General features: G+C 44.0%; 1 protein-coding gene across 1 annotated transcript; it reads right to left on the bottom strand.

The window, feature by feature from the left end:
* LOC127584177 (chromaffin granule amine transporter-like) lies at positions 1 to 24,726 on the bottom strand. Its single transcript, XM_052040758.1, has 15 exons — positions 24,666 to 24,726; positions 20,399 to 20,744; positions 19,235 to 19,293; positions 18,621 to 18,704; positions 14,258 to 14,350; positions 13,494 to 13,583; positions 11,976 to 12,019; positions 7,350 to 7,410; positions 5,817 to 5,912; positions 5,623 to 5,701; positions 3,547 to 3,598; positions 3,381 to 3,444; positions 2,540 to 2,659; positions 1,459 to 1,592; positions 1 to 114 (listed from the first exon to the last, which is right to left on the bottom strand). The coding sequence occupies exons 1-15, from the start codon at positions 24,724 to 24,726 to the stop codon at positions 1 to 3; spliced, it is 1,497 nt and encodes a 498-aa protein (XP_051896718.1).

Below are 24,726 nucleotides of genomic sequence, written 5' to 3'. Positions count from 1 at the left end.
TTATTCTCTGCTCCCTATTTCTTTACTTTTGGCTTCTGTCATCAGGATTTCTTGCCCAAACCTCTCAGAAGTGTAAAAACTGGCATTTGCAGCAGAGTCCTGGTTCAAAATCATCTGTAAATAAAAGCAAAAGGATTACCTTTGAAATACTGTCCAACATCAGCACACAAATGCTTGACATACCGTGAAACCTCTTTGGCTTAGTTTGATGACATAATTAATCCATTTAAGATAAATTGGTTAATACCTTGTTTTTATAAAAAGTAAAGTAAGGATCTTTTGTTGGTAATACATCAATACCACACACAACAATTCAATCGCTGTAACCCCCTGGATCTGGTCCTTCTCAGAAATAAGGATGTGCATTTCTATAGCATGTTTACTGTCCCAGACTTCACAAAGAATTTCATAGATAATTAAATACTTTTAGAATATAAATGCAACAGTGACTTTGCACAAACATCCTAGAAACAGTAATGGGATAGCTCCATGATGAGCTACAAATTCTATTCTGCAGCTCAGCATTGTATATTACGTGGTTGAATTTGATCAAAAACCCCGTTAGTGCGGTGGCACAACACCTTCCAAAATAAGATATCAGATAAGATATTTATTTATTAGTTATATGTACATCGAACACAGTGAAATGCATCCTTGTGCGTTACTGAGAATGTGCTGGGGGCAGCCCGCAAGTGTCGCCACTCTTCCGGCGCCAACATAGCATGTCCACAGCTCCTAACCCGTACGTCGTTGGAATGCGGGAGGAAACCGGAGCACCCGGAGGAAACCCACGCAGACACGGGGAGAATGTACAAACTCCTTACAGACAGTGGCCGGAATTGGATCCGGGTCGCTGGCACTGTAATAGTGTTATGCTAACCACTACACTACCTTGCCTGCCCCTTTGTTCTGGGTCCTCCATGCATACAATGCACATGAACTTATTTGGCATGCAAGTGACATAATTAGCATGTAATGCATGTTTTGCCATTACTTGTACAATATTCTTGTGCAAACATGGCCTGCACAAGTTAGAGTGTCATCATTATAGGGGCCCATCCATTTCTAGTCTCGGCCAACGAGTCCAAAGCATTCACTGTTTCCCTTAGTGCTCGTTATATACCTCACCCATTTGCCCCCAGAGCCAGTGCCTCCTTCCCCATATACTGTCTCCGCAGGTGGCTCTTATCCTCTTCACTAAACCTTGATTTCTCCAATAGCTTCTTTGCTTGATCCTCACCTGATTCCTTCTCTGACTTCCCTCTCCCCTCCCACTCCTCACCACACCTCTCTGCAGACTGATCCTCCATGCATTCCCCTACCCTGTCTCTACCTTTGATCCTTTCTATCTCCCCCGAGCCAAATATATCTGTGGACATAAAATGTGCAAGTACTGTTCTGTTGTGGATGATACACTGGGCCTCTATCTTTCTAGTGATCTTTTTTAAAATCTCTTACCATTTTTTCTTCATTGACAGGTGGCTTCCTTAAGATGATACAGAGTGGAGAATAGGATATGTTGATGACTCCAATGATGAACATTAGCCATTGGAATCCAATTGCTTTGACAATAGCACCTCCAAGCGAGGGCCCTAGTTGGTAAATATAAAATTATTAATCCTTAAACTGTGACAGCCAATGTTTTCAAATTACATTAATCTGTCTATTGAGGGCAGGAACTCCTTGACTTTTTCTGAGATTGAATGGTAGAAGTTTCTTTAATATTTTGATTTCCAGAAGGCCACAAGATCCCACAGAGAAGACTTTTAATTAAGGTGGTCTCACACTGCTATTGGGTAGGGAGTTCTGGGGTTTAGACCCAAAGACAAGGGAATGGCTGTGTCTTTCTAAGTCAGGATTGTTTGCAGGAGGGAGACCTGCAGATGACATAGTTCGCTTGGACCTCCTGCTCTTGTTCTTGTTGATGATACTTTATAAATTGTTGTGTAATTTATGAATTATATGGTATCACCTTGGGGATGGAGTAAAGTACTAAGGTGAGTAATACCAGTGATTGAGAAATGCAGTTTCTAATTGAAAACATGTTAAATTTGCAAACAAAACTAAATATCTGCACATGCCAGTTGTGCAGGTGGACACTTAAGCAATCCTTCAGGCCTTTATAGAGTTGGGTTAGCAAACATGCCTTTGGATGGTGGTACAATTTCAATTGACATCCAAGGCAATGGCTCCATTCTGAGCTTTAATGGATGACATCAGTTCCCTTGGCTCAAACATGAAGAGTAAACGATGCTCCAAGAGAACAAGAAGCAGGAGCAGAGTGACAGCGTTGGTTGAGAAAGGGGGACCGTAGGAGTGAGGTGTGGCGGGGTGGGGGGGGGACCACGTAAAGGTTAACATCATGCAGATGTCGATTGCAAGAGATAATAGCCCAGCCCAGCTCTTTGAAAAGAGAGAGGACTTGTTTACAACCCAAGGGAGTAACCTAAATAGCTCCATTTTTTGCCAACGTAGTTACGATTGGATAAGTAGCCTCTTTCTGAGCTGTACAGTCAAGAAAATGTGGATATTGACTCACCAATAGCAAATCCCATACAAAGTGCCACATCAGCGATGGCAAACACACTTCCATACACTGACACGTGACGAATATCCACCAGGTGGCCCATTATGGGAACCATCGAAGAATCGATCATCCCTGCTCATATCAAAAGGTACACTCAAAATGAAGGTTACAGAAGTATTTTCCATATAGATCTGATGTTAGAAACATTCAGTTTCACAGTAATGGAAAAGGTACACTCAAAATGAAGGTTACAGAAGTATTTTCCATAAAGATCTGATGTTAGAAACATTCAGTTTCACAGTAATGGAAAGCCCCTTCAGTAATAGATATGGGGTGGAGGACTTGTAGCCTCAAAAACCCAACAGCTTTAAGCAACCTATGTGTGTGGGATTGTGGTCAGGCCTTCACCCATGCCCTCTGTACGTGGTGATTGTTCAGGAGAGGCATGGGCCTGTTTCACCTCTGTGCTTCATACATAACTTCGTTGATAGTTTGAAATAGACTGTGCTAGGATTCAGTTTGAATTAAATTATTGGGCATGTGATAGCTTTGGCTTCTGGAGAATTGTGCCCAATCTTTACATCTTCCCTTTCTTTATAACACAAGCTGAGATCTAGTTGAAAGGACTGTTTTAAACCATGAAAAGTATCAGTTCATGATTAAACCTATGGTTCACCAAAATGCTTGTGTCACAATGATTGGCAAGTTGCTCAAATACATCCCACCACCACGTTAGATGAAAGACATAGCTCAAACCATAATCCACGTCACATACTGAGGCTTGAAGAGTAACTGACCCTGCCTCTTGTCCGACCCTGGTTACACATGCATTCATCATTTTTGTCCTACTGACCTATAGCGAGGCCGGCTCCACAGCCAGGTGCTATCAGCTCAAAAATGTTAGTGGCAAAAGGATGCTAGGGCACAAAGGGTACTCGTGTTAGTATCAAGGAAAGCAAGCACTCAGTAAGAGCTTAAGTTTGCATAAAGTACAAAAAGAAACAAAATGAACATCTTACCAAGATCATACTGATCCCTAAAATCACCATCCCAATCAGGGAGCACAGCCACCTTTCAATACAGAGAGAATAAGGATGTGAGGAAATTTATACCTAAATGTTAACTAATTTCATCATTTAAGACTGGAATACCTTTGCTTGGTTGGACCACAACCTTAATATCTCTATGAGCTATATAAAACCAGTTTGTGAATCACTGGGATGGTTTTGAATTGAATTAATTTTATATTTGCGTCTGAGTGATGACATACATTTAGTAGCTGTCCATTTCTGAATCGATGCCAAGTTCTATTCCACCCTCATTGCTGCCCCCACCTTACTCTGCCTTTCCCTCCAGCCCTTCTCCCCTCTGAGATCCCTGCCTTCCTTGAATTCAGACCTCATATATCCCCAGCTCCCAGTTTTTTTATCAACCCACCTTGCTTCTAAATTTTGGAATTTCTAACAAAAAAATCTCTGCTTCTCTGTTTCTCTGATCTAAAATTCTCCCTAAGCAATTTTGATTAGCATTTTGATATCTCCCTTATCACCTGGGTCATTTTACATATTGTATTAAACACAATTACAAGGGTCTTGCAAATAGATGTCTGGTGGAGAGCATTCTGACTGGTTACATCACCGCCTCGTATGGGGGCTCCAATGCACAGGATCACAAGAGACTGCAGAGGGTTGTAGACTCAGCTAGTTCCATCACGGGCACAACCCTCCCCACCATCGAGGACATCTTCAAGAGGTGGTGCCTCAAGAAGGTGGCATCCATCACTGAGGACCCTCACCACCCAGGACATGCCCTCTTCTTGTTACTACCATCGGGGAGGAGGGACAGGAGCCTGAAGACCCACACTCAACGTTTTAGGAACAGCTTCTTCCCTTCCGCCATCAGATTTCTGAACAGTTCATGAACACTACCACGTTATTCATTTTTTTTGCACTATTTATTTATTTTTGTAATTTATGGTAATTTTATGTCTTTGCACTGTACTGCTGCCACAAAACAACACATTTCACGTCATATAAATCAGTGATAATAAATCTGATTCTAATTCTGACAATTGTTTTACAACGTATTTTGTCTTAAGTTATTGTTGATGGCTCTGTGTAAATATAAGATTTAAAAACAAGATTAGACAACAAAAAACACTTGAGCCTATTTTTCATGCATAATTTGTACAAACATTTTCTGCAGGTTTTTAAATGTTTGCACCCATCTATGGTGGGTGTCCCACCTCTTGGGAAATTAGACCACACACTTTCTGTCTCAGTTCCTTCCCAGCTCAGAAATCATTCTGCTGTCGTACCTCCTGCACATGACGACATCATTGACGTGTGCAGCAGGTGTTTCTGACTAACCAACAGAAGGTTTTTCACTCACTGTTAAACAAGGGCTGTTGGCCCAATGTGATATATTTTTCCCAGCAGGGACATTGAGTCCCCCGTTATCACTGCATCCCCCATATTGATTCTATGTTTTTCTTTTCTGCAGAGAATCTGAACTGATAAATGTTACGGCATCCGTATCCCTCAGTGCTATAACATGGCTCCATGGCCTCCGTGGCAGGGCCTGACTGGGCAGTTCCATAACATGGAGGGCCCCACCGCACAGCACTGCTCTGTTTAACCCTTCCCTCCCCTGATTTTCCCCTTCCCCCCGATTTCTTCCCTGCCGCTCTATTTGTACCCACACCGGTCTATTTTCAGTCATCTTCATATCATTTAACACCAATTAACGAGTTGGCAGCTGCAGGTATCACAAGCACCAGCAATCTATCAATGCACATTGGATTCAACTGGAGAAAACTGCAAGGGTGATCTCTTAAAGCAAGATTGTACAAATATCGCATTTCTATTTGTCATTTGGCAGAATTATAAAGACGCGACATAAATTTATATAATGCCTTCCCAATTTCAAGACATCCTAAAGTGCACCACAAGTATTTAGATGCATTTTGAGGGGCATTCATTTGTAGTGATTCTGGCACCTTAAATATAGTGGTTATATATTGCATTGGATAAGTTATTGTTTGTTAACTATGACACCGTAAAAAAATGTCTGACCCAGTTGGCGACTGTTCCTACCTGCCTATTTTGTTGGCAAGAACACCGAAGAGATTTGTGCCCAGCATGTAGGCAATGGTGGATGGCAGGAAGACCAGACCTATCAGGAGAAACAAACCTGGGTTAACCTAAATGAGAAAGTTGGAGGAAGTTCAGTGTGCATCCATCTTATATGTTACCAAGTCAAATAGTAGATAGTGTTAACAATCTCATACCCAGGTGCAGTTTAGGTGAACACATGGTCTTCATCATCCAGATCGGCAGTGCCTGCTCCTGCATAGCGATGGCCATGTTTGAGAAGCACAGGGATCCTCAAGAAAACAAAACACAACCTCACCCATGAATTCGTACACCTGGATGTGCATGTGACAAATCTGTGCTGAAAGCCTGAACACATACGGAACGTTGCAGAAGCCAGACTAGTCCCTTCACTTTCACCAAATATGTACTCCATAGGGTACATCAGTAGTTCCAGATCATGTGAAAGTGTCTCAGCACTGACATACCTGCATTTATACTGGAACAAGTTTCATTTATGGAGCCCAAAGGACTGCAGAAATAGTCAACTTTCAAGGAAGAACTGAGCTTCAAAGAATTTTAAACCTTAGAGAAAGTCTGGTATTTTACAAGTAAAAGTATCAGCCTACAGCGATATTGTGGATTGGATTATAGTTATGTTCAGCCCTATTGCTCTTTGATCTAACTCTTTGAAAAAAAATTCATTCTCTTATTTTGTATCTTTTTTAAAAATTCATTCTTGGCATCGCTGTCTGGGCAGGTGTTCAGTGCCCATCCGTGATCCGTTGCCCTGAAAAGCTATTGGTGCGTTTCATTCCTTGACTTACTGTTTGTACAAATGAGCACCTTACTGGGTCACTTCAGAAGGTGGTAGTTAAGAGTCAGCCTCACTGGTGTGGGAGTGGAATCACATGGAGGCCAGACTGGGTTAAGGATGACAAGTTTCCTTCCTTACAGGACTTCAATGTACCAAATGGGGTTTACAACAATTTGGCAGCTCTTTGGTCAATTAAACTTTGTGATCTGTGGATTATTAGTCCAGTGGCACCGTCCTTTTCTTAGGCAGCCCCTCAGGATTGATGACTTACTTCCACTCTGGGCTCTGAGAAAGCTAACAAGGCCAGTATGCATTTCACAGACTCTTCCACAAATGGGGCAGGTGGTGGCCAATAGGACAGGTGGATGGGTAGTTTTTGGTTTGCTCCTTCCATAGCTGTGGGCTCCCAATGCAAGGCCTTACCATTCTCTATACCACCGCCAATACTCCTTACCCCACCTAGAGCGGCCATGGGCCAGAGATTCCCAGTGATTAGTGGTGTTGTTGCATTTCTTCAAAGAGGCTTTGAGGATGTCCTTGAATCTTTTCCTCTGCCTGTCTGGTAATCTCTTCCCACAGACAGAGCTTGGAATAGAGCAGGTAATCACTACACTATCATAACCTTTACTTTTGTTAATCTAGGTGCTACAGTCTCTGAAACTGCCATATGCAATGCATAGGTCTGAGACACAGGTACAAACAAGTGTTTGTACAAGGTCCCGGTCATTTTCCTAGATTAACGTTTGTGCTTTATAACTGAACAGAGGTAGCTACACAGTATCTTGGAAACTAGGTTTCCTGTAAATCGATAACCAAGCAACAGATAGATAAGCTAACATTTTCAAAAAAAACTGAAAAAGTTGTAAATAAATCTCAATTGTGTGGTGAGTGCACAAAGAAGTGATCGACTTACCAGTAGCGATCAGAATGTAGGGGTCTCTTAGCAGTGTTAGGAGTGATGAGCCTTTTTGACTCTGTAACCATAGCATAGAAATATCAGTGAGAAGGGCTGCCAGGTAAACCTGCAGGACATTGAACAGGACAATTAGTAGTTTGAATTCTGATAGAAGAACCCTAGAAGCAACTAATTTATAATGAACCATAAAGCTGATTGTAGCATTAACAAGATGAAGGCAAGTTCCAGAACTGAAGTAATGGATATCTTGTTAAAATACTGAACAGATCTTTCAAACGTAAATTCCATGCTGAAATAGAATTGAGTGACCTCCTTGGCTGAACCTCACTTATATTACTTACTTTGTTTGTCAAATTCGGGATGTGGAACAACTAGTTCTGAGCAGAGTAGATGGAAGGAGTGAGATCAGTGTGTAAGTAGATCCAGAATTTTAACATTCAATATTCAACTCCTCAAATTGGGATTTCCACTGTGTTCTTTCTCACTCTACCCTGCCCACCAAATAATCTTCCAAGATCCCGGAGCTTTTCTATATATATCAATCTCATTTTTCAAAATGGAAATACAAGAGACGGCAGATGCTGTCATCTGGAGCAAAAAACAAACCACTGGAGTAACTCAGCAGGTCAGGCAGCATCTGTGGAGGAGAAGGGATGGTCAACATTTTGGGTCAAGACCCTATAATATAAAGTAAGCATCTTAGAGAGCTTAACAGGTTAAAAACAAAAGGATTTTTTGGTCTTCCATTCTTGGTCCAAGAATGCCTCAAATTTAAAACGATGAAACTTGTGTTCTGTTCACTCCATGCCTTTCTCCTTCCTCTCTGTGTAGCCTCTCCCACTGTAAACTCCAAGAACATTCCTCCAGTTCTGGTTTATTGTGGCTCCCTGATTTTCTTCACATTCCCATTGGTAGACGTGCCTTCTACTGCCAAGGTGTTCAGCTCTGAAATTCTGTCGCTAAGTTTCTGTACCACTTCACTGCTCTCATTCTTTAATGTACTCCTTAATAACTATCTCATTAATCAGGCTTTTGATCTCTTTGTCCTAATAGATCAGTGCCTGATGGCATTAGACAGGAACTTGCAAAGATCGATTGGGAGAGGCTGTTAGCAGGTAAAGGGACATCTGGCGAGTGGGAGGCTTTTAAAATTGAGATAGGGAGAGTCCAGGGCCAACATGTTCCTGTTGGAGTGAAGTGCAAGGCTGGCAGGAACCCTGGCTGTTGAGGGATATTGAGGCTCTGGTCAGGAAAGACAAGGAGGCACATGTCGGGTATCAGTCAAGCAAGTCCCTCGAGGAGTGTAAGTGATGCAGGAGTACACTTAAGAAGGAAATCAGGAGGACAAAAAGAGGAAATGAGATATCCTTGACACATCAGGTGAAGGAGAATCCTAAGAGAATCTATAATTATATTAAGAGCAAAAGGGTAACTAGGGAAAGAATAGGTCCCCACAAGGATCAGTGTGGTTGTCTGTGTGTGAAGGCATAGGAGATGGGTGAGGTCTTAAATGAATACTTCTCATCTGTATTTATCATGGAGAAGGTCTGTGGTGGGCAAGCTGTTGGAAAGGATTCTAAGAGATAGGATCTATGAGCATTTAGAGAATCATGGACTGATTAGGGACAGCCAGCATGGATTTGTGAAGGGAAGATCATGTTCCACAAACCTGATAGGGTTCTTTGAGGAGGTGACCAGGAAGATTGATGAGGGTAGTGTAGTAGATGTGGTCTACATGGATTTTAGTAAGGCATTGGACAAGGTTCCACGTGGAAGGCTTCTTCAGAAGGTCAGAGGGCATGGGATCCAGGGAGACTTGGCTGTGTGTATTCAGAATTGGCTTGCCTGTAGAAAGCAGAGGGTTGTGGTGGAGGGAGTGCAATCAGATTGGAGGGCTGTGAATAGTGGTGTCCCACAAGGATCAGTTCTGGGACCTCTACTTTTCATGATATTTATTAATGACTTAGATGAGGGGGTGGAAGGCTGGGTTAGCAAGTTTGCAGATGACACAAAGGTCGGTGGTGTTGTGGATAGTGTGGAGGGCTGTAGAAGCTTGCAGAGGGATATTGATAGGATGCAGAGCTGGGCTGACAAGTGGCAGATGGAGTTCAATACGGAGAAGTATGATGTGGTACACTTTAGAAGGACAAACTCCAAGGTGGAATACAAGGTAAATGGCAGGATTCTGGGCAGTGTAGAGGAGCAGAGGGATCTGGGGGTTCATATCCACAGTTCACTGAAAGTTGCCACACAGGTGGATAGGGTAGTTAAGAAGGCTTAAGGGATGTTGGCTTTCATAAGTCGTGGGATCGAGTTTAAGAGCCGCGAGGTAATGATGCAGCTCTACAAAACTCTGGTTAGACCACACTTGGAGTACTGTGTCCAGTTCTGGTCGCCTCATTGTAGGAAGGATGTGGAAGTGTTGGAAAGGGTGCAGAGGAGATTTACCAGGATGCTGCCTGGATTGGAGAGTATGGATTATGAGGAGGGACTAAGGGAGCTAGGGCTTTACTCATTGGAGAGGAGGAGGATGAGGGGAGACATGATAGAGGTATACAAAATATTAAGAGGAATAGATAGAGTGGACAGCCAGCACCTCTTTCCCAGGGCACCAATGATCAATACAAGTGGCTTTAAAGTAATGGGTGGGAAGTTCAAGGGAGATATCAGAAGAAGGTTTTTCACCCAGAGAGTGGTTGGTGCATGGAATGTGCTGCCTGAGGTGGTGGTGGAGGCAGATACGTTGGTCAAGTTCAAGAGATTGTTAGATAAGCATATGGAGGAATTTAAAATAGGGGGATATGTGGGAGGAAGGGGTTAGATAGTCTTAGGCATGATTTAAAGGTCGGCACAACACGGTGGGCCGAAGGTCCTGTATTGTCCTATGGTTCTATGGTTCTAGGTCATGGAAGCTGGGGAATTCAGGGCAGAGAACAGTGATGTCCTGAAACATCACAAGAGGAGATGTTGGTGGTGTTGCGGTGCATAAAGGTGGATAAATCCCTGGGGCCTGACCAAGTGTATCCTAGGACTGTGGGAAGCAAGGGAAGAAATTGCAGAAGCCCTGGGAGAGAATTTTATATCTTCCTTAGCCATGGGTGAGGCACTGGAAGACTGGAGGGCGGCTAATGTTGTGCCTTTATTTAAGAAGGGCTGCAAGGACAAGCCAGGGAACTACAGGCTGGTGAGCCAAACATCAGTGGTGGACAAGTTATTGGAGGGGATTCTGAGAGACAGAATCTATCTGCATTTGGAAAGGCAAGGACTGATCAGGAATAGTCAGTGTGGCTTTGTGCGTGGGAAATTGTGTCCTTTGAATTTGATTGTGTTTTTTGAAGAGGTGACAAAGAGGATTGGTGAGTGCAGGGCGTAGATGTTGTCTATATGGACTTTAGCAAGGCTTTTGCTGTGTCCTGCATGGTAGGCTGATCCAGAAGGCTGGATCACATGGGATCCAGGGTGAACTGGCCAATTGGACACAAAATTGGTTTGGTGGTAGGAGTCAGAGAGTGGTAGGGGAGGGTTGTTTTTCAGATTGGAGGCCGGTGACCAGTGGTGTGCCGCAGGGATCGGCGCTGGGTCCGCTGTTGTTAATCATATTCGGATGAGAATGTATGTGGGCATGATCGGTATGTTTGTGGATGTCACTGAAGTCGGTGGTGTGGTAGATGGTGAAGAAGGTTGTCTAAGGCTACAATTGTAGCGTTGTAAATGGGAAGGTGAGCAAAGTATGGAATTTAACTCAGACAAGTGTGAACTGATGCATTTTGAGAAGTTAAACACAGGTACAGTGAATGACAGGGTCCTAGGGAGTGTTGTAGTTAAGAGACACCAAGGGGTACATGTACATAGTTCCCTGAAAGTGGTGACATAGGTAGACAATGTGGTGAAGGTGTATGGCATGCTTGCCTTCATTGGTCAGGACACAGAGTACAAGAGTTGGGATGTCATATTGCAGCTGTACAAGTTGTTAGTGAGACATACCTGGAATATTCAGCAGAGTTCTGGTCACCGTACATTAGGAAAGATGTGATTAAGCTAGAGAGGTGCAGGAAAGATTCACAAGGACATCGCCTGAAGGAGAGATTGGATAGGCTGGGACTGTTTTCCCTGGAGTGAAGGAGGCTGAGAGGTGACTTATTTAGCTTTATAAAACCATGAGGAGAAGAGATAAGATGGATTGCCACAGTCTTTTTCCCACTGTAGGGGAGTTTAAAACTAGTCATAGGTTTAAGATGAGAGGGGAAAGATTTAATGGGGACCTGAGAGGCAACTTTTTCACACAGAGGGTGGTGGGTACATGGAGCAAGCTTTTCCTGAGGAAGTGGTAGAGGCGGATACAGCTACAAGATTTAAAGGACATTTGGACTGGTACATGGATAGGAAAGGTTCAGAGGGATATGGGCCAAATGCCAGCAAATGGGACAAGTTCGGGAAGACACCTTCATTGGCATGGACAAGTTGGGCCAAAGGGTCTGTTTCTATGCTTTATCAGAATGTGCGGTATGGATCACCTTTGGACATTTTACCATTTCAGATGGGTATTTAAGTACAAGTTGTCTTAAGTGATTCAGTGGAAATATAAATTGCTGACGGGGAAGGAGCAAAGACTTGGTTACTCACCTCTGGTGCAGGCATGGTGGGCTGTAGAATGCAGAGCTGGAGAACTAAATTGTCACAGAATTCAGTCAATCAATTTTAAAGCAAATTAGCAGTTTCATCAAGTGACTACATAAAGCATGTTATTTAACTGAGTTGTTGGTTAAAATGAATTATTTTTGATGAGCTTTTAAACTACAATCATTTCTAGGTACAATGAATATGCCTTTATCTCTCCTGATTATTTTTCCCTCGATTTATTTATGTGGATCCAAAACTGTGCTTTGGACAGGAGCTGAAGGCAGTCTGCATGCTGCCATTTCCTTATTCCTCTACATGGACACATTGGGCCGAATGGCCTGCCTCTGTGCTGTATGATCCATGACTCTATCTACAGTCACCTCCTTCAGATTCACAGACGTAACTAAGGACAACCAATTGGCAAAGCAGAATGCAGCTCATACACAGTGGTGCTATAATAGACTGGCCAATTTGGAAGTAACAAGTAGCTTCATTTTATAGTTCTTATTTAAAAATATTTTACCTCTTCCCTTGTATTATTCCTTCAGGGCAAGGGGAGGTAACTTGGGGTCAGCTCTCCATCCCTGACAAGTGCTGGCTTGACACTTCTGTTGGCCAGTTTCTCCTCCACAGGGAAAGGGGCTGAACTCTGTACACGTCACTGCCTGATTTCACAGCTCAGGTGGAAACCCAAAGTTGTTGACCCTGGTTAGTTGTGTCACAGAGAACATCCAGGGAAGCTCCTGTGGGAGTGACCAGTGTAGGAGAAGATAGGAGGAGTATTCTTCAGAGTCAGAACTGAGATCCTTTCAATGTACTTGTCCAATTTGTAGAAATCGCTTAGTACGTTCTCAAATTTATATAATTGGCAAAACACTACATGTGGAAAGGTTATCAATGACAATACAGTGAGCGGATCCAGTTTTTTTGGCTCATTGTAAATGCAATGGGAAGAGCAACACTCATCAGATTTTACGCAATCTATTTTGAACAGGCGGTGAACAGAGGGATACAGACCATGTGCAGACAGATGGGATTAGTTAGATTGGTATCATGGTCGGCACAGACATGATGGGCCAGGGGCTTGCTCCTGTGCTGTGCTGTGTGTTCTGTGTTCTATTTACATTGACAGAGATGCACAAAGTCAAAGGCTGTACAATAAAATTAATTAACAGGCTGCTTTTCAATGGCAGGCCCTGTGTTTATTCTGAAACTGCCCACATGACGTCTTCCCAGAATCCCAGCTGACACACTTGAAAAGCAGAATTTTTAAATCGGATTGTGAACAACCCCTGGCTGATGTAGAAACTGGTTCAAACTCTGGACCAGACTAGACTAGACCCAGTGCTGCCTCCTGCGAGGATGATGCAGGGAGTGGCGAGGGAAGTAGGCTGCAGGATAGGTGACCTCTGCCTATCAAACCGCCAAATCAGGTGAAGTAGAACATTTAGTAGGAGCCATTTTGTCCACAAAACTTTCTCAAAATCAGGCCTCTTTATGATGTAACAAAATTATACCAACCTCCATTGAGTAAGGCCAAGGCAGCCAAGGTCAGGAAAGGAGATGACTTTCCTACAAATTCATACATCACGCTTCCAAAAGGTGCTCCGACTGCAAGCAATGAAACAACTGGAATTAATCCACATTCAGACAGCTGCAGGGACCAGAGGGGTAAAATGACCATTCACTTTATTCTATTCTCACTCTTATTAGTAGTGCTACAAATTAGTTCGGAAAGTGCACGAGTGCAGAGCAGGGCGGTGGTCTCGTGGTTCCCCTTCTCTGCTTCGGTTCCTCTTGCTGAGAGAGAATCGTACCATGTGGAGAAACTCATCCTCTTCCGTCTCTAATTCCTTCCTCCCTTCTACCTCCCTCTTCCCTCTCACTTCATCCTCCTCACCCTCCCCTTTTATCCCTCTCCCATTCCTACTCTCCATCCCTCTTTCACAATCTCCCCCCAACCATCTCCCCTCTTACCTGTCATTCTCCCTCCCTCCTCTCTCCCCCTCCCTCCCCTTTCCCACCACCTCCCTCCCCACCCTCCAGCTCCCTCTTCCTACTCCTCTCCTTGTCTTTCCCCATCCTCTTCCCTTCTCCACCTCTCTCCCCTCCCTATCCTTTCCTCCCCCTTCCTTTCCCCCCACCCACTACCCCTCCCTCTTGAAGTTGTGCCTTTTTATTGAGCACCCTTACAAGGAAACACAGGTAATAATAGTTGGTCCTTTCTGTTCCTAGAAATACAACAGTGCACAACTCAATCCAACTGGAAGATGTAAATTACTTACTGAGGACCCCCAATGCCACGCCTCCCAGTGCTATCCCCATGGCTTTGCCTCTTTCATTGTCATCAGTATAATTACTGGCCAACATTCCCAGACCTACAAGGAAAGAAACGGTCCGTTACACAAACATTAACCCTCAGCGAGAAGCAGTGGAAGGTCACCTCATGGGGTAGCATTCTCGGTCTGCCTGTCCATGTTAATCTTCCTCAGAGCTGCAGTGAGTGTGTCACCACTTCTCCATCACATTTCAGAGCCCTGATTATTTGGAACTGTTGACTGGTCTCTGTCAGGATCCTGCTGGTTGAAGTGGGCAGTGTTGGAGTGGGTAGAACTATTTGGTTTTGTTCATTATTTTACTGAATTTACACTACATTTAATTTGTGCAGAACTAGGCAGATAAACAATATATTATGACTGAAAGAAGATAAGCTGACCTATTTGATCTCCAGCACAAGAGGGTAGTGGTGGAGGGCTGTTATTCTGGCTGGAGGTCGGTGACCAGTGGTGTTCCACAGGGATTGGTGCTGGGACCTCTGCTGTTTGTGATGTTTATAGATGACTTGGACAAAAATGTAGATGGCTTGGTTAGTAAGTTTGCAGATGACATGAAGATTGGTGGAGTTGGGAACAGTGATATCGATCAATTACAGTTATGGGCGGAGAAATGGCAGATGGAGTTTAATCCCGTCAAGTGTGAGGTGTTGCACTTTGGGAGGTCAAATGTAAGGGGTAAGTATACAACTAATGGCGGGACCCTTAACGTCATTGATGTACCCGGGGTTCTTGGAGTCCAAGTCCATATCTTCCTGATAGTGGCAATGAAAGTAGATAGATTGGTAAAGAAGGCATATGGCATGTTTGCCTTCATCACTAGGGGCATAGAGTATAAGAGTCAGGAAGTCATGTTGCAGTTGAATAAAACTTTGGTTAGGCTGCACTTGGAGTATTGTGTGCACTTCTGGTTGCCCCATTACAGGAAGGATGTGGAGGCTTTGGAGAGGGTGCAGAAGAGGTTTACCAGGGTGCTGCCTGGATTAGAGGGTATTAGTTATAAGGAGAGGTTGGACAAACCTGGATTATTTTCTCTGGAGCATCAGAGGCTGAGGGGGATTCCTGATAGAAGTATGAGAGGCAGAGATAGGGTAGACAGCCTGAATCTTTTCCCCAGGGTAGAAATGTTGAATACCAGAGAACACTGCTTTAATGTGAGAGGGGGAAAGTTTAAAGGGGGTGTGCGGGGCAAGTTTTTTTTACACACAGTGTGCTAGGTGCCTGGAACGCGCTGCTGGGGTAGTGGCGGAAGTGGATATGATGGTAGTGTTCAAGAGGCTTTTAGACAGGCACATGAATATGCAATGAATGGAGGGATATGGATCATATTCAGGCAGAAGGGATTAGTTTAAGTTGGCATCATGCTCAGCACAGACATCGTGGGCCGAAGGGCCTGTTCCTGTGCTGTACTGTTCTATGTTCTATCTCCATTCTTGATGAATTCATCAACCCTGTCCCCTCCCAACCCCCAACCCACAATTTTCCATTCTGTTCAGTCAATTTCACTGATCTTCTACTCTCAGGACGACTGCTGGATTCTCTCTGGACCAATCTGGTGTCAGTGACTTCTGAACTTTGCTTCCCTCCAAAGTTATGTACACAACAGCTCTAATTATTCCAATTGTGGTGTAGTTGTTGGCTCACCTTGTAGTCCACTTTTTCTGTTTCATAATTCCCCTTCCATTTCAGGAACTCTACTCATCAACCAACCCCCTTGTCTGCTCTGAGCCTGAATGCTGTTCTACACTCAGCAACTGCCTTCAGTGCTTACAATAGGGCATAGAACACTACAGCACAGTACAGGCCCTTCGGCCCACAATGTTGTGCCAACATTTTATCCTGCTCTAAGATCTATCTAACCCTTTCCTCCCACATAGCCCCCTATTTTTCTATCATTCATGTGTCTATCTAAGAGTCTCTTAAATGTCCCTAATTTATCTGCCCCCACAACCTCCGCAGGCAGTGTGTTCCACGCACCCACCACTCTCTGTGTAAAAAACTTACCCCTGACATCCCCTTTATACCTTCCTCCAATCACCTTAAAATTATGTCCTCTTGTGTTAGCCATTGTCGCCCTGGGAAAAAGCCTCTGACTGTCCACTCGATCTATGCCTCTTATCATCTTGTACACCTCTATCAAGTCACCTCTCATCCTCCTTCTCTCCAAAGAGAAAAGCCCGAGCTCACTCAACCTATCCTCATAAGACATGCTCTCCAATCCAGGCAGCATCCTGGTAAATCTCCTCTGCACCCTCTCTAAAGCTTCCACATCCTTCCTATAATGAGGCGACCAGAACTGAACACAATACTCCAAGAGTGGTCTAACCAGAGTTCTACAGAGCTGCAACATCACCTCGCGGCTCTTGAACTCAATACCCCGACTAATGAAGGCCAACACTCCATACGCCTTCTTAACAACCCTATCGACCTGTGTGGCAACCTTGAGGGATCTATGGACGTGGACCCCAAGATCCCTCTGTTCCTCCACACTGCTGAGAGTCCTGCCACTAACCTTGTATTCTGCCTTCAAATTTGATCTCCCGAAGTGTATCACTTCACACTTATCCAGGTTGAACTCCACCTGCCACTTCTCAGACCAGCTCTGCATCCTATCAATGTTCTGTTGTAATATACAGCAACCTTCTACACTATCCACAACACCACCAACCTTTGTATCATCAGCAAACTTACTAACCCATCCTTCCACATCCTCATCCAAGACACTTATAAAATCACAAAGAACAGGGGTCCCAGAACAGATCCCTGCGGAACACCACTGGTCACTGACCTCCAGGCAGAATACGCTCCACCTACCACCACCCTCTGTCTTCTATGGGCAAGTCAATCTTGAAATATATCAGACTTGAAAGGCACAAGATCATCAACTATGACAGGTCCCTGGAGAGTGTTGTAGAACAATGAGACCCAGGGGTGCAGGTACAGAGTGTCCTGAAAGTGGTGACACAGGTAGACAGGCTGGTGAAGAAGATATTTGGCATGCTTGCCTTCATTGGTCAGGGCATTGAGTACAGGAGTTGAGTCATCATGTTACAACTGTACAAAATGTTGAAGAGACCACACTTGGAGAATTGTGTACGGTTCTACCAGAACTGGAGGGCTTCAGTTATAAGGAGAGGCTGGATATGCTGGGATTCTGTTCCCCTGGAGCATAGGAGGCTGAAGGGTGACATTATAGAGGGCAGAGATAAGGTGGACGATCACACTCTTTTTCCCAGGGTAGGTGAGTCTAAAACTGGAGGGCACAGGTTTAAAGTGAGAGGGGAAAATTTAAAAGGGACATGAGGGACAACTTTTCTACACAGAGGGTGGTGGGTATATGGAACGAGTTGCTAGATGACACTGTAGGGGTGGGTACAGTTACAACGTTGAAAAGACATTTGGACGGTTTGTGGATAGGAAAGGTTTAGAGAGATATGGGCCAAACGCAGGCAGATGGGACGAGCTGGGATAGACATCTTGGTCAGCATGGATAAGTTGGGCCAAAGGGCCTTTTCCTATGTTATATAAGTCTCTATTTTGTAAATATAACCAAAAGTGTAACCAATTACTTTTGGCTCCAGTTATAATCCTCACTATATTCACATCCTGTCTTTACAACCTCCACTGACCTTAAGCAGATTCTCTATTTCCAAGAATGTGAGATTTTGTTTACAAAGCACACAATCCTGGTCTTTCATAATTCATAATTCATGTTAAAGCTCAAACTTTCAAAACTGCTTCTGCATCTGGGACCACCCTTCAATCATCTTGTTCTCATTCTTGGATATATGGAGACTTGCTGCTTGTTCTTCTGCCCAAAACACAGCATCCGATAATCCAGTCCGCTTCCCTTGTGTGGTGGAGGTAGACTTAAGAATTGGATAAATATTTAAAAAGGGAAAAGAAAGTCATGAAGCTATGGAGAAAAGGCAGGGAGTGATATTGATTATTGGAGGGAAAAACTGCTGATGATAGAAATCTGAAAAGCTATTTCTGTGTGAGTGAGCCTGATTAGACGGCTTATTCCAACAGGTGTCACAGATATAATGGTCCAAGTGGCTTCCTTCTGTTCTATATCATTCTGATACCAAACTCTCCAAACTGAATTGCAATCAGTTCATTTGACAGTCTGCCACTTTGTTTTAAGACCTTGAAAATCTTTACATCTCTCAATCATTTCTTCTCTCTATAATCTCCAGCCTTTAAAATCCAAACTCAGAAATTGTCCAGTTACTTCCCTTTGATGTTTCTCTCCTATTACTGGCTTCTTGCACTTACCCCTTCACCTGGAGGTCATCAATGTTGAGAAAAATACCTGCTACAGAGGAACACGATGAGCCAATTCCTTGCAGTGTTCGAGCAACAAATAGCTGGCTGTAGGTGTTTGAGAAAGCATACACTGACGAGAAAACACATGGAATTTTCATGTAGAAAGAATAAGAATATGAATGAGCTTTCAAAATGCAACATATTCCTCCACGTCACAGAAGGATACAGATCATTGTTGCAGTGAGGAGGATCTGAACTCATCAGTGTTCTCCTGCCAGACACTCAATAGCCCTTCCCTCCACTGTCCTCCCCATCCTGCCTCACTTCTGTCATTGCACTGTCCTCTAATGTATATCCTTTGACCTCAGTACTGCAGTGTGGTGATAAAATATTACGGTCAGCAGCAGCCCTTAAAAAAGATCTCTTGGAGAACTGTCACTATTGAACCCCTGCTCAATCTTCCATTCATTCCACAAGCTTATTAATTTGAGTAAAACATCTTCCTTAATCTCAAAACCTTGCAGCTTGGTCAAAAGTCTCCTGTACAAGATCATTTGAAATGTTTTCTGAAAGTGAGTACAGAGTATGAACTACATCATCATCCAGCAGTGTTCCATGCATAACATCTACTGAATATTATGCAAGTAAGAGTCTACTCACTTATTGTTGACACAAACAATATCACAAAGCCAGTGAACATTGGAGTGTGATATCCGATTCTGAAAGAAAGAAAGTAGGTTTCATTCAAAGAATGATGAGGACCTCAGGATCTAGGAGAATCCACATTGCTACCTTCATTGTTGTCATGAGGACAACGTTTAAATATTGTACCTTGGATATTCAGTGTGAAGGTAACGCCTTTGTGTATTCCAACAACTTCATGACTGCAAGGAAGGTAGCACATTCTGACTTTGTAGGAATGCGATTCCAAGTACTTTATACGAAGTAAGAACAGCTAGCATAAACAACAGAATACAACAGGCACGAGGACAAGAGTTTATAGGGAAATGGGCCAAGTGCTGGGGAATGGGATTAGGTTGAATATATCTCTTGGTCGGCGTGGACAAATATGGGCTGAAGAGCCTTTTTCCATGCTGTACGACTCTTTGACTCTATAACAGGCTCCTGCTATCTTGGCTGAGAAAATTGGTCAGTTTGTTTATGCAGAGGCTTCTTAAATTTCAGACCCAATAATGATGACAGTTGATTCAGGTTTTGGGGATGTACCAACATGACCAGTGTCAGTTGTAAAGCAGGAAGAAGTGAATTTCAACCCTTAGTTCATCTGGTTAGAAGCCGGGTTGGAAGCTACCCATGAGCAGCCTGGAGAGCAGCTGCAACACCTTGTGTTAGACTTTTCCATCAGCCGAGGAATGGCCAAGAAAAGAGTGACATGAATTACAGCCTTTAGCAAGAAGCCCTGCGCTGTATGGCTGAAAACCCTTTGCAGTAGTTCCTCAGGAATAGGTATAACTCACCGCACTGTGAATTCTCTGTTGTGGCAATGAACAGGAATTGTAAAGAAGCCTTTTCCACAAAGGCAAGGGTGGATTCCCTCCCAGGTACCATGGCTCAGCCAAGACTGTCTTAGGAACTGCCCATTTATTGTGGCAAGTGGGAAATAAGTGAGGCCAACCGGATGCTTCAATCACATATAGGATGGCAGTTTCGCTACAACTGGTCATCTGTCGTGTGGGACACTGCGACCTTAAGCCCAATAGTGGAACGAGATACTGGGATACCAGAGCATGGCACAGCACATTGGTGTTTTGTGCAGCTTGGTCCCCAGCTCACTGCTGCTGGTTCAAATGTTTTCTCGTTTACCTGTTAGTCAGTGCCCCTACAAATGGATTCACCAGGAGCTGTACAATGGCCTTGGAAGCAAATAACAATCCAATGCGAACATTTTCCTCTGCAAGAAATAATTCATTCCTGCTGCACTGAGTCACTTCAGTGGTTGGCTTTAAGTCAAGAGTGGCTGCCTGTGTAGTGTTCCTCTGTTCAAAACCTTCATTCCCGGTCTCAGGTGCTGCAGTGCTCTTCTCAAGTGCAAGATTCATGTCATTAGAATGGGGAAAGACAGGGAGTGGTGTGGGAGGCAGCTCTAGTGGTGTTGAAGTATTAATTTCTGCTTGATGTTTTTCGTACAAATAACTGGGGATGATGGGCACTGGAATAGAAAACAAATCAGTCCTGTAAACACACATTAAACAACATTCTATTGGCTACAGAATAAACAGTTATACAGTCTTAACTTTTTCCTTTTGAAGCAATTGTGGATATGATTTACTGTGAGGCATCTTTAGGTCATGGCAGGGGCCATCTACATGCAAAGCTTTCTTTTTTTGATAGTACGTGGGAAACTTGTTCGGTGCTCTGAAACTTTAGAATACAGCTTTAACCAAAGGCTTTTTGCAACAGTTATGGGATGGTTTTTGGAGACACCTTCCACTGGAGATATCTAAATATGTTGTTGCATTATTTAAATATAAGAGGGGAAAATGACTACATACAAATAATTGGTTCTCTTCATAAGATGCCCTACAGAGTCAGGAGTGGGAGGTTGTAGATTTTAACCATAATTTCCCTCATGATTTCTTTCTGCAGTAAAGTTGTGGTGATGGTGAGATGCAGATACAAGCCAAGGCAAGCAACTTCCTTGGAGAACACCTCAGAAGTTAAACATGAAAGTCTGCTAAGCATTGAGCTTCTTTAGCACATTTAGATAACTTGGCACCTTTTGAGAACTGTTTATAGAGCTCAACCAGTCTCTATTAAAAATTGGAGGCCATAATTCAGTTGGGATTGGGGTCACAAAATTAAAAAAAACTCTCACATTCACAGGGGTTAATATTCTACCAGCGAGTTCCTAACGCAGGATGACTGTAGCAGGTATGATTCGTAAGTTTCTGGATGACACAAAAGTTGGTGGTGCTGAGGAAGGTTATCTAAGGCTATGGGGGGATATAAATCAGATGGAAAGTTGTGGGGAATGCTGGCAGATAGAACTTAATCCTGACAATTACGAAGTTTGGAAAATCATATCGGAGTAGGACAAATACATTAAATGGTCGGGCACTAAGGAATGTTGATGAACAGAGTTCAAGTCACCTCTCATGATGCGTCGCTCCAAAGAGAAAAGTCCTAGCTCACTCAACCTTTCCTCATAAGACATGTTCTCTAATCCAGGCAGCATCCTGGTAAATCTCCTCCGCACCCTCCCTAGAGCTTCCGCATCCTTCCTATAATGAGGCAACCAGAACTGAACACAATATTCTAGGTGTGGTCTAACCAGCATTAACTTGCGGCTCTTGAACTCAATACCCCAACTAATGAAGGCCAACACACCATATGCCTTCTTAACAACCCTAACGACCTGTGTGGCAACCTTGAGGGATCTATGGACATGGACCCCAAGGTTCCTCTGTTCCTCCACACTGCTAAGAGTCCTGCCATTAACCTTGTATTCTGTCTTCAAATTTGATCTTCAAAAGTGTATCACTTCACACTTTTCCGGGTTGAACATCTGCCACTTCTCAGCCCGGCTCTGCATCCTATCAATGTCCTGTTGTAATCAACAGCAACCTTCTACACTATCCACAACACCACCAACCTTCGTGTCATCAGCAAACTTACTAACCCACCCTTCCACATCCTCATCCAAGTCATTTATAAAAATCACAAAGAGCAGGGGATCCAGAACAGGTCCCTGTGGAACACCACTGGTCACTGACCTCCAGACAGAATACGCTCCATCTACCACCACCCTCTGTCTTCTACCGGCGAGCCAATTCTGAATCCACACATCCAAGTTTCCCTGGATCCCATGCCTCCTGACTTTCTGAATAAGTCTTCCATGAGGAACCTTATCAAATGCCTTACTAAAATCCATGTTCACCACATCCACTGCTCTGCCTTCATCAATGTGCTTTGTCACATCCTCAAAGAATTCAATCAGGCTCGTGAGGCACGACCTGCCCCTCACAAAGCCATGCTGACTGTCCGTAATCTGCCTATGCTTCTCCAAATGTCCATAAATCCTGTCTCTAAGAATCTTCTCCAGTAATTTGCCCACCACTGAGGTAAGACTCACTGGTCTGTAATTCCCAGGGTTATCCCTACTCCCTTTCTTAAACAAAAGAACAACATTTGCCACCCTCCAGTTATCTGGCACTACTCCTGTCGCCAGTGAGGATGCAAAGATCATCGCCAAAGGCGCAGCAATCTCTTCCCTCGCTTTCCATAATAACCTTGGATACAGTATATCCCGCCCAGCCCCAGTGACTTATCTATCCTAATGTTTTTCAAAAGTTCCAGCACATCCTCTTTCCTCACGTTGACATGCCCCAGCGTATCAGCCTGTCATACGCCATCCTCACAAATGTCAAGGTCTCTCCCCTACCTCTTCCAATTCCAGGCACGTGTTTCCTCTTTTATCCCTGATCGGTCCTACCCTCACTCCAGTCATCCTCTTATTCTTCACATACATGTAGAATGCCTTGGGGTTTTCCTTAATCCTACTCGCCAAGAACTTCTCATGCCCTCATCCAGCTGTCCTAAGTCCATTCTTAAGCTCCCTCCTGGCTACCGTGTAATTCTCCAGAGCCCTGTCTGATCCCTGCTTTCTAAATCTCAGGTAAGCTTCTTTCTTCCTCTTGACAAGATATTCTACATCTCGTGTCAACCATGGTTCCTTCACTCTACCATCCCTACCCTGCCTCAATGGGACAAACCTATCCAAAACCCCATGCAAGTACTCCCTAAACTACCTCCACATTTCCACTGTGCACTTCCCCAAGAACAACTGTTCCCAATTTACGCTCCCAGGTTCCTGCCTAAGAGCACCATAATTCCCCCTCCTCCAATTAAATACTTTCCCATATCGTCTGCTTCTATCCCTCTCCAAGGCTATGGTAAAGGTCAAGGAGTTATGGTCACTATCTCCAAAATGCTCTCCCACCGAGACATCTAAAACCTGATCAGGCTCATTGCCTAGTACCAGGTCCAGAATGGCCTCTCTCCTCTAGTCAGCCTGTCCACATACTGTGTCAGGAATTCTTCCTGGACACACCTAACAAACTCTGCCCCATCTATCCCCTTTACACTAAGGAGGTGCCAATCATTATTAGGGAAGTTGAAATCACCCATGACAACAACCCTGTTATTTTTGCATCTCTGCAAAATCTGCCTCCCGATCTGCTCCTCAGTGTCTCTGCTGCTATTGGGGGGTCTATATAGAATACTCCCAATACAGTGATTGCTCCCTTCCTATTTCTGACTTCCACCCACACTGACTCAGTCGATGATCCCTCCAGGACGTCCTCCCTTTCCACAGCTGTGATACTGTCCCTGATCAGCAAAGCCACCCCTCCACCTCTTTTACCTCCGTCCCTGTCCCCTTTTGAAACATCTAAACCCCGGAATATCCAGCAGCCATTCCTGCCCTTGTGACAGCCAAGTCTCTGTAATGGCCACAACATCTGTTCCCACTTTACGTGCCCAAGTTCTTACCCATGCTCTAAGTTCATCAGCGTTGTTCCTGATACTTCACGCATTAAAGTAGACACACTTCAGCCCATCCAACTGACTGCGATTTTGCCCTTTCAACTGCCTATCTCCCCTCACAGTCTTTCTACACTCTGCATCTACTTGTACACTAAATGAACCTATCACTCAGGTTTCCATCCCCCTGCCACACTAGTTCCCATCCCCCTGCCAAACTAGACTTACTAGGTGAGAACCTCATGCCCTTTTGCATAAGACGTTTAGGCTCCTCAATATGTTAGCATGTCTAATTCCTCTGTGTGTGAAAACCTCAACCACCTGTGCATGAGCCTCATCTCCTCAGTGTATGAGTTTCTCTCCTTCACAGTGTGAGAAACACAATCCCTCAGTGTGAGATGCTCAAGTCCTCAGTAAAGGAGAAACAATCCCTCAGTATGTGAGAAAGTGGACTCTTACACTGGGACTTGGCCACTTAATGCATGAGAACCTCAGACCCACCAATGTCGTTCATTATCTCTCCTCCAGCTGAACACAAAACGTGATGCTTTATTTGACATTCCTCAGGTAAAATTAAACTTGAACTTACCAACAACAGTTAGCAGAGTATAGTCCAGGAAGAGTGCTATGTAAACAAGAACCAGCACCAT

This window comes from Pristis pectinata, chromosome 29 (genome assembly GCF_009764475.1).
Source record: "Pristis pectinata isolate sPriPec2 chromosome 29, sPriPec2.1.pri, whole genome shotgun sequence".
Classification (NCBI taxonomy): domain Eukaryota; kingdom Metazoa; phylum Chordata; class Chondrichthyes; order Rhinopristiformes; family Pristidae; genus Pristis; species Pristis pectinata.
This window is presented reverse-complemented; position numbering and strand designations above follow the sequence as displayed.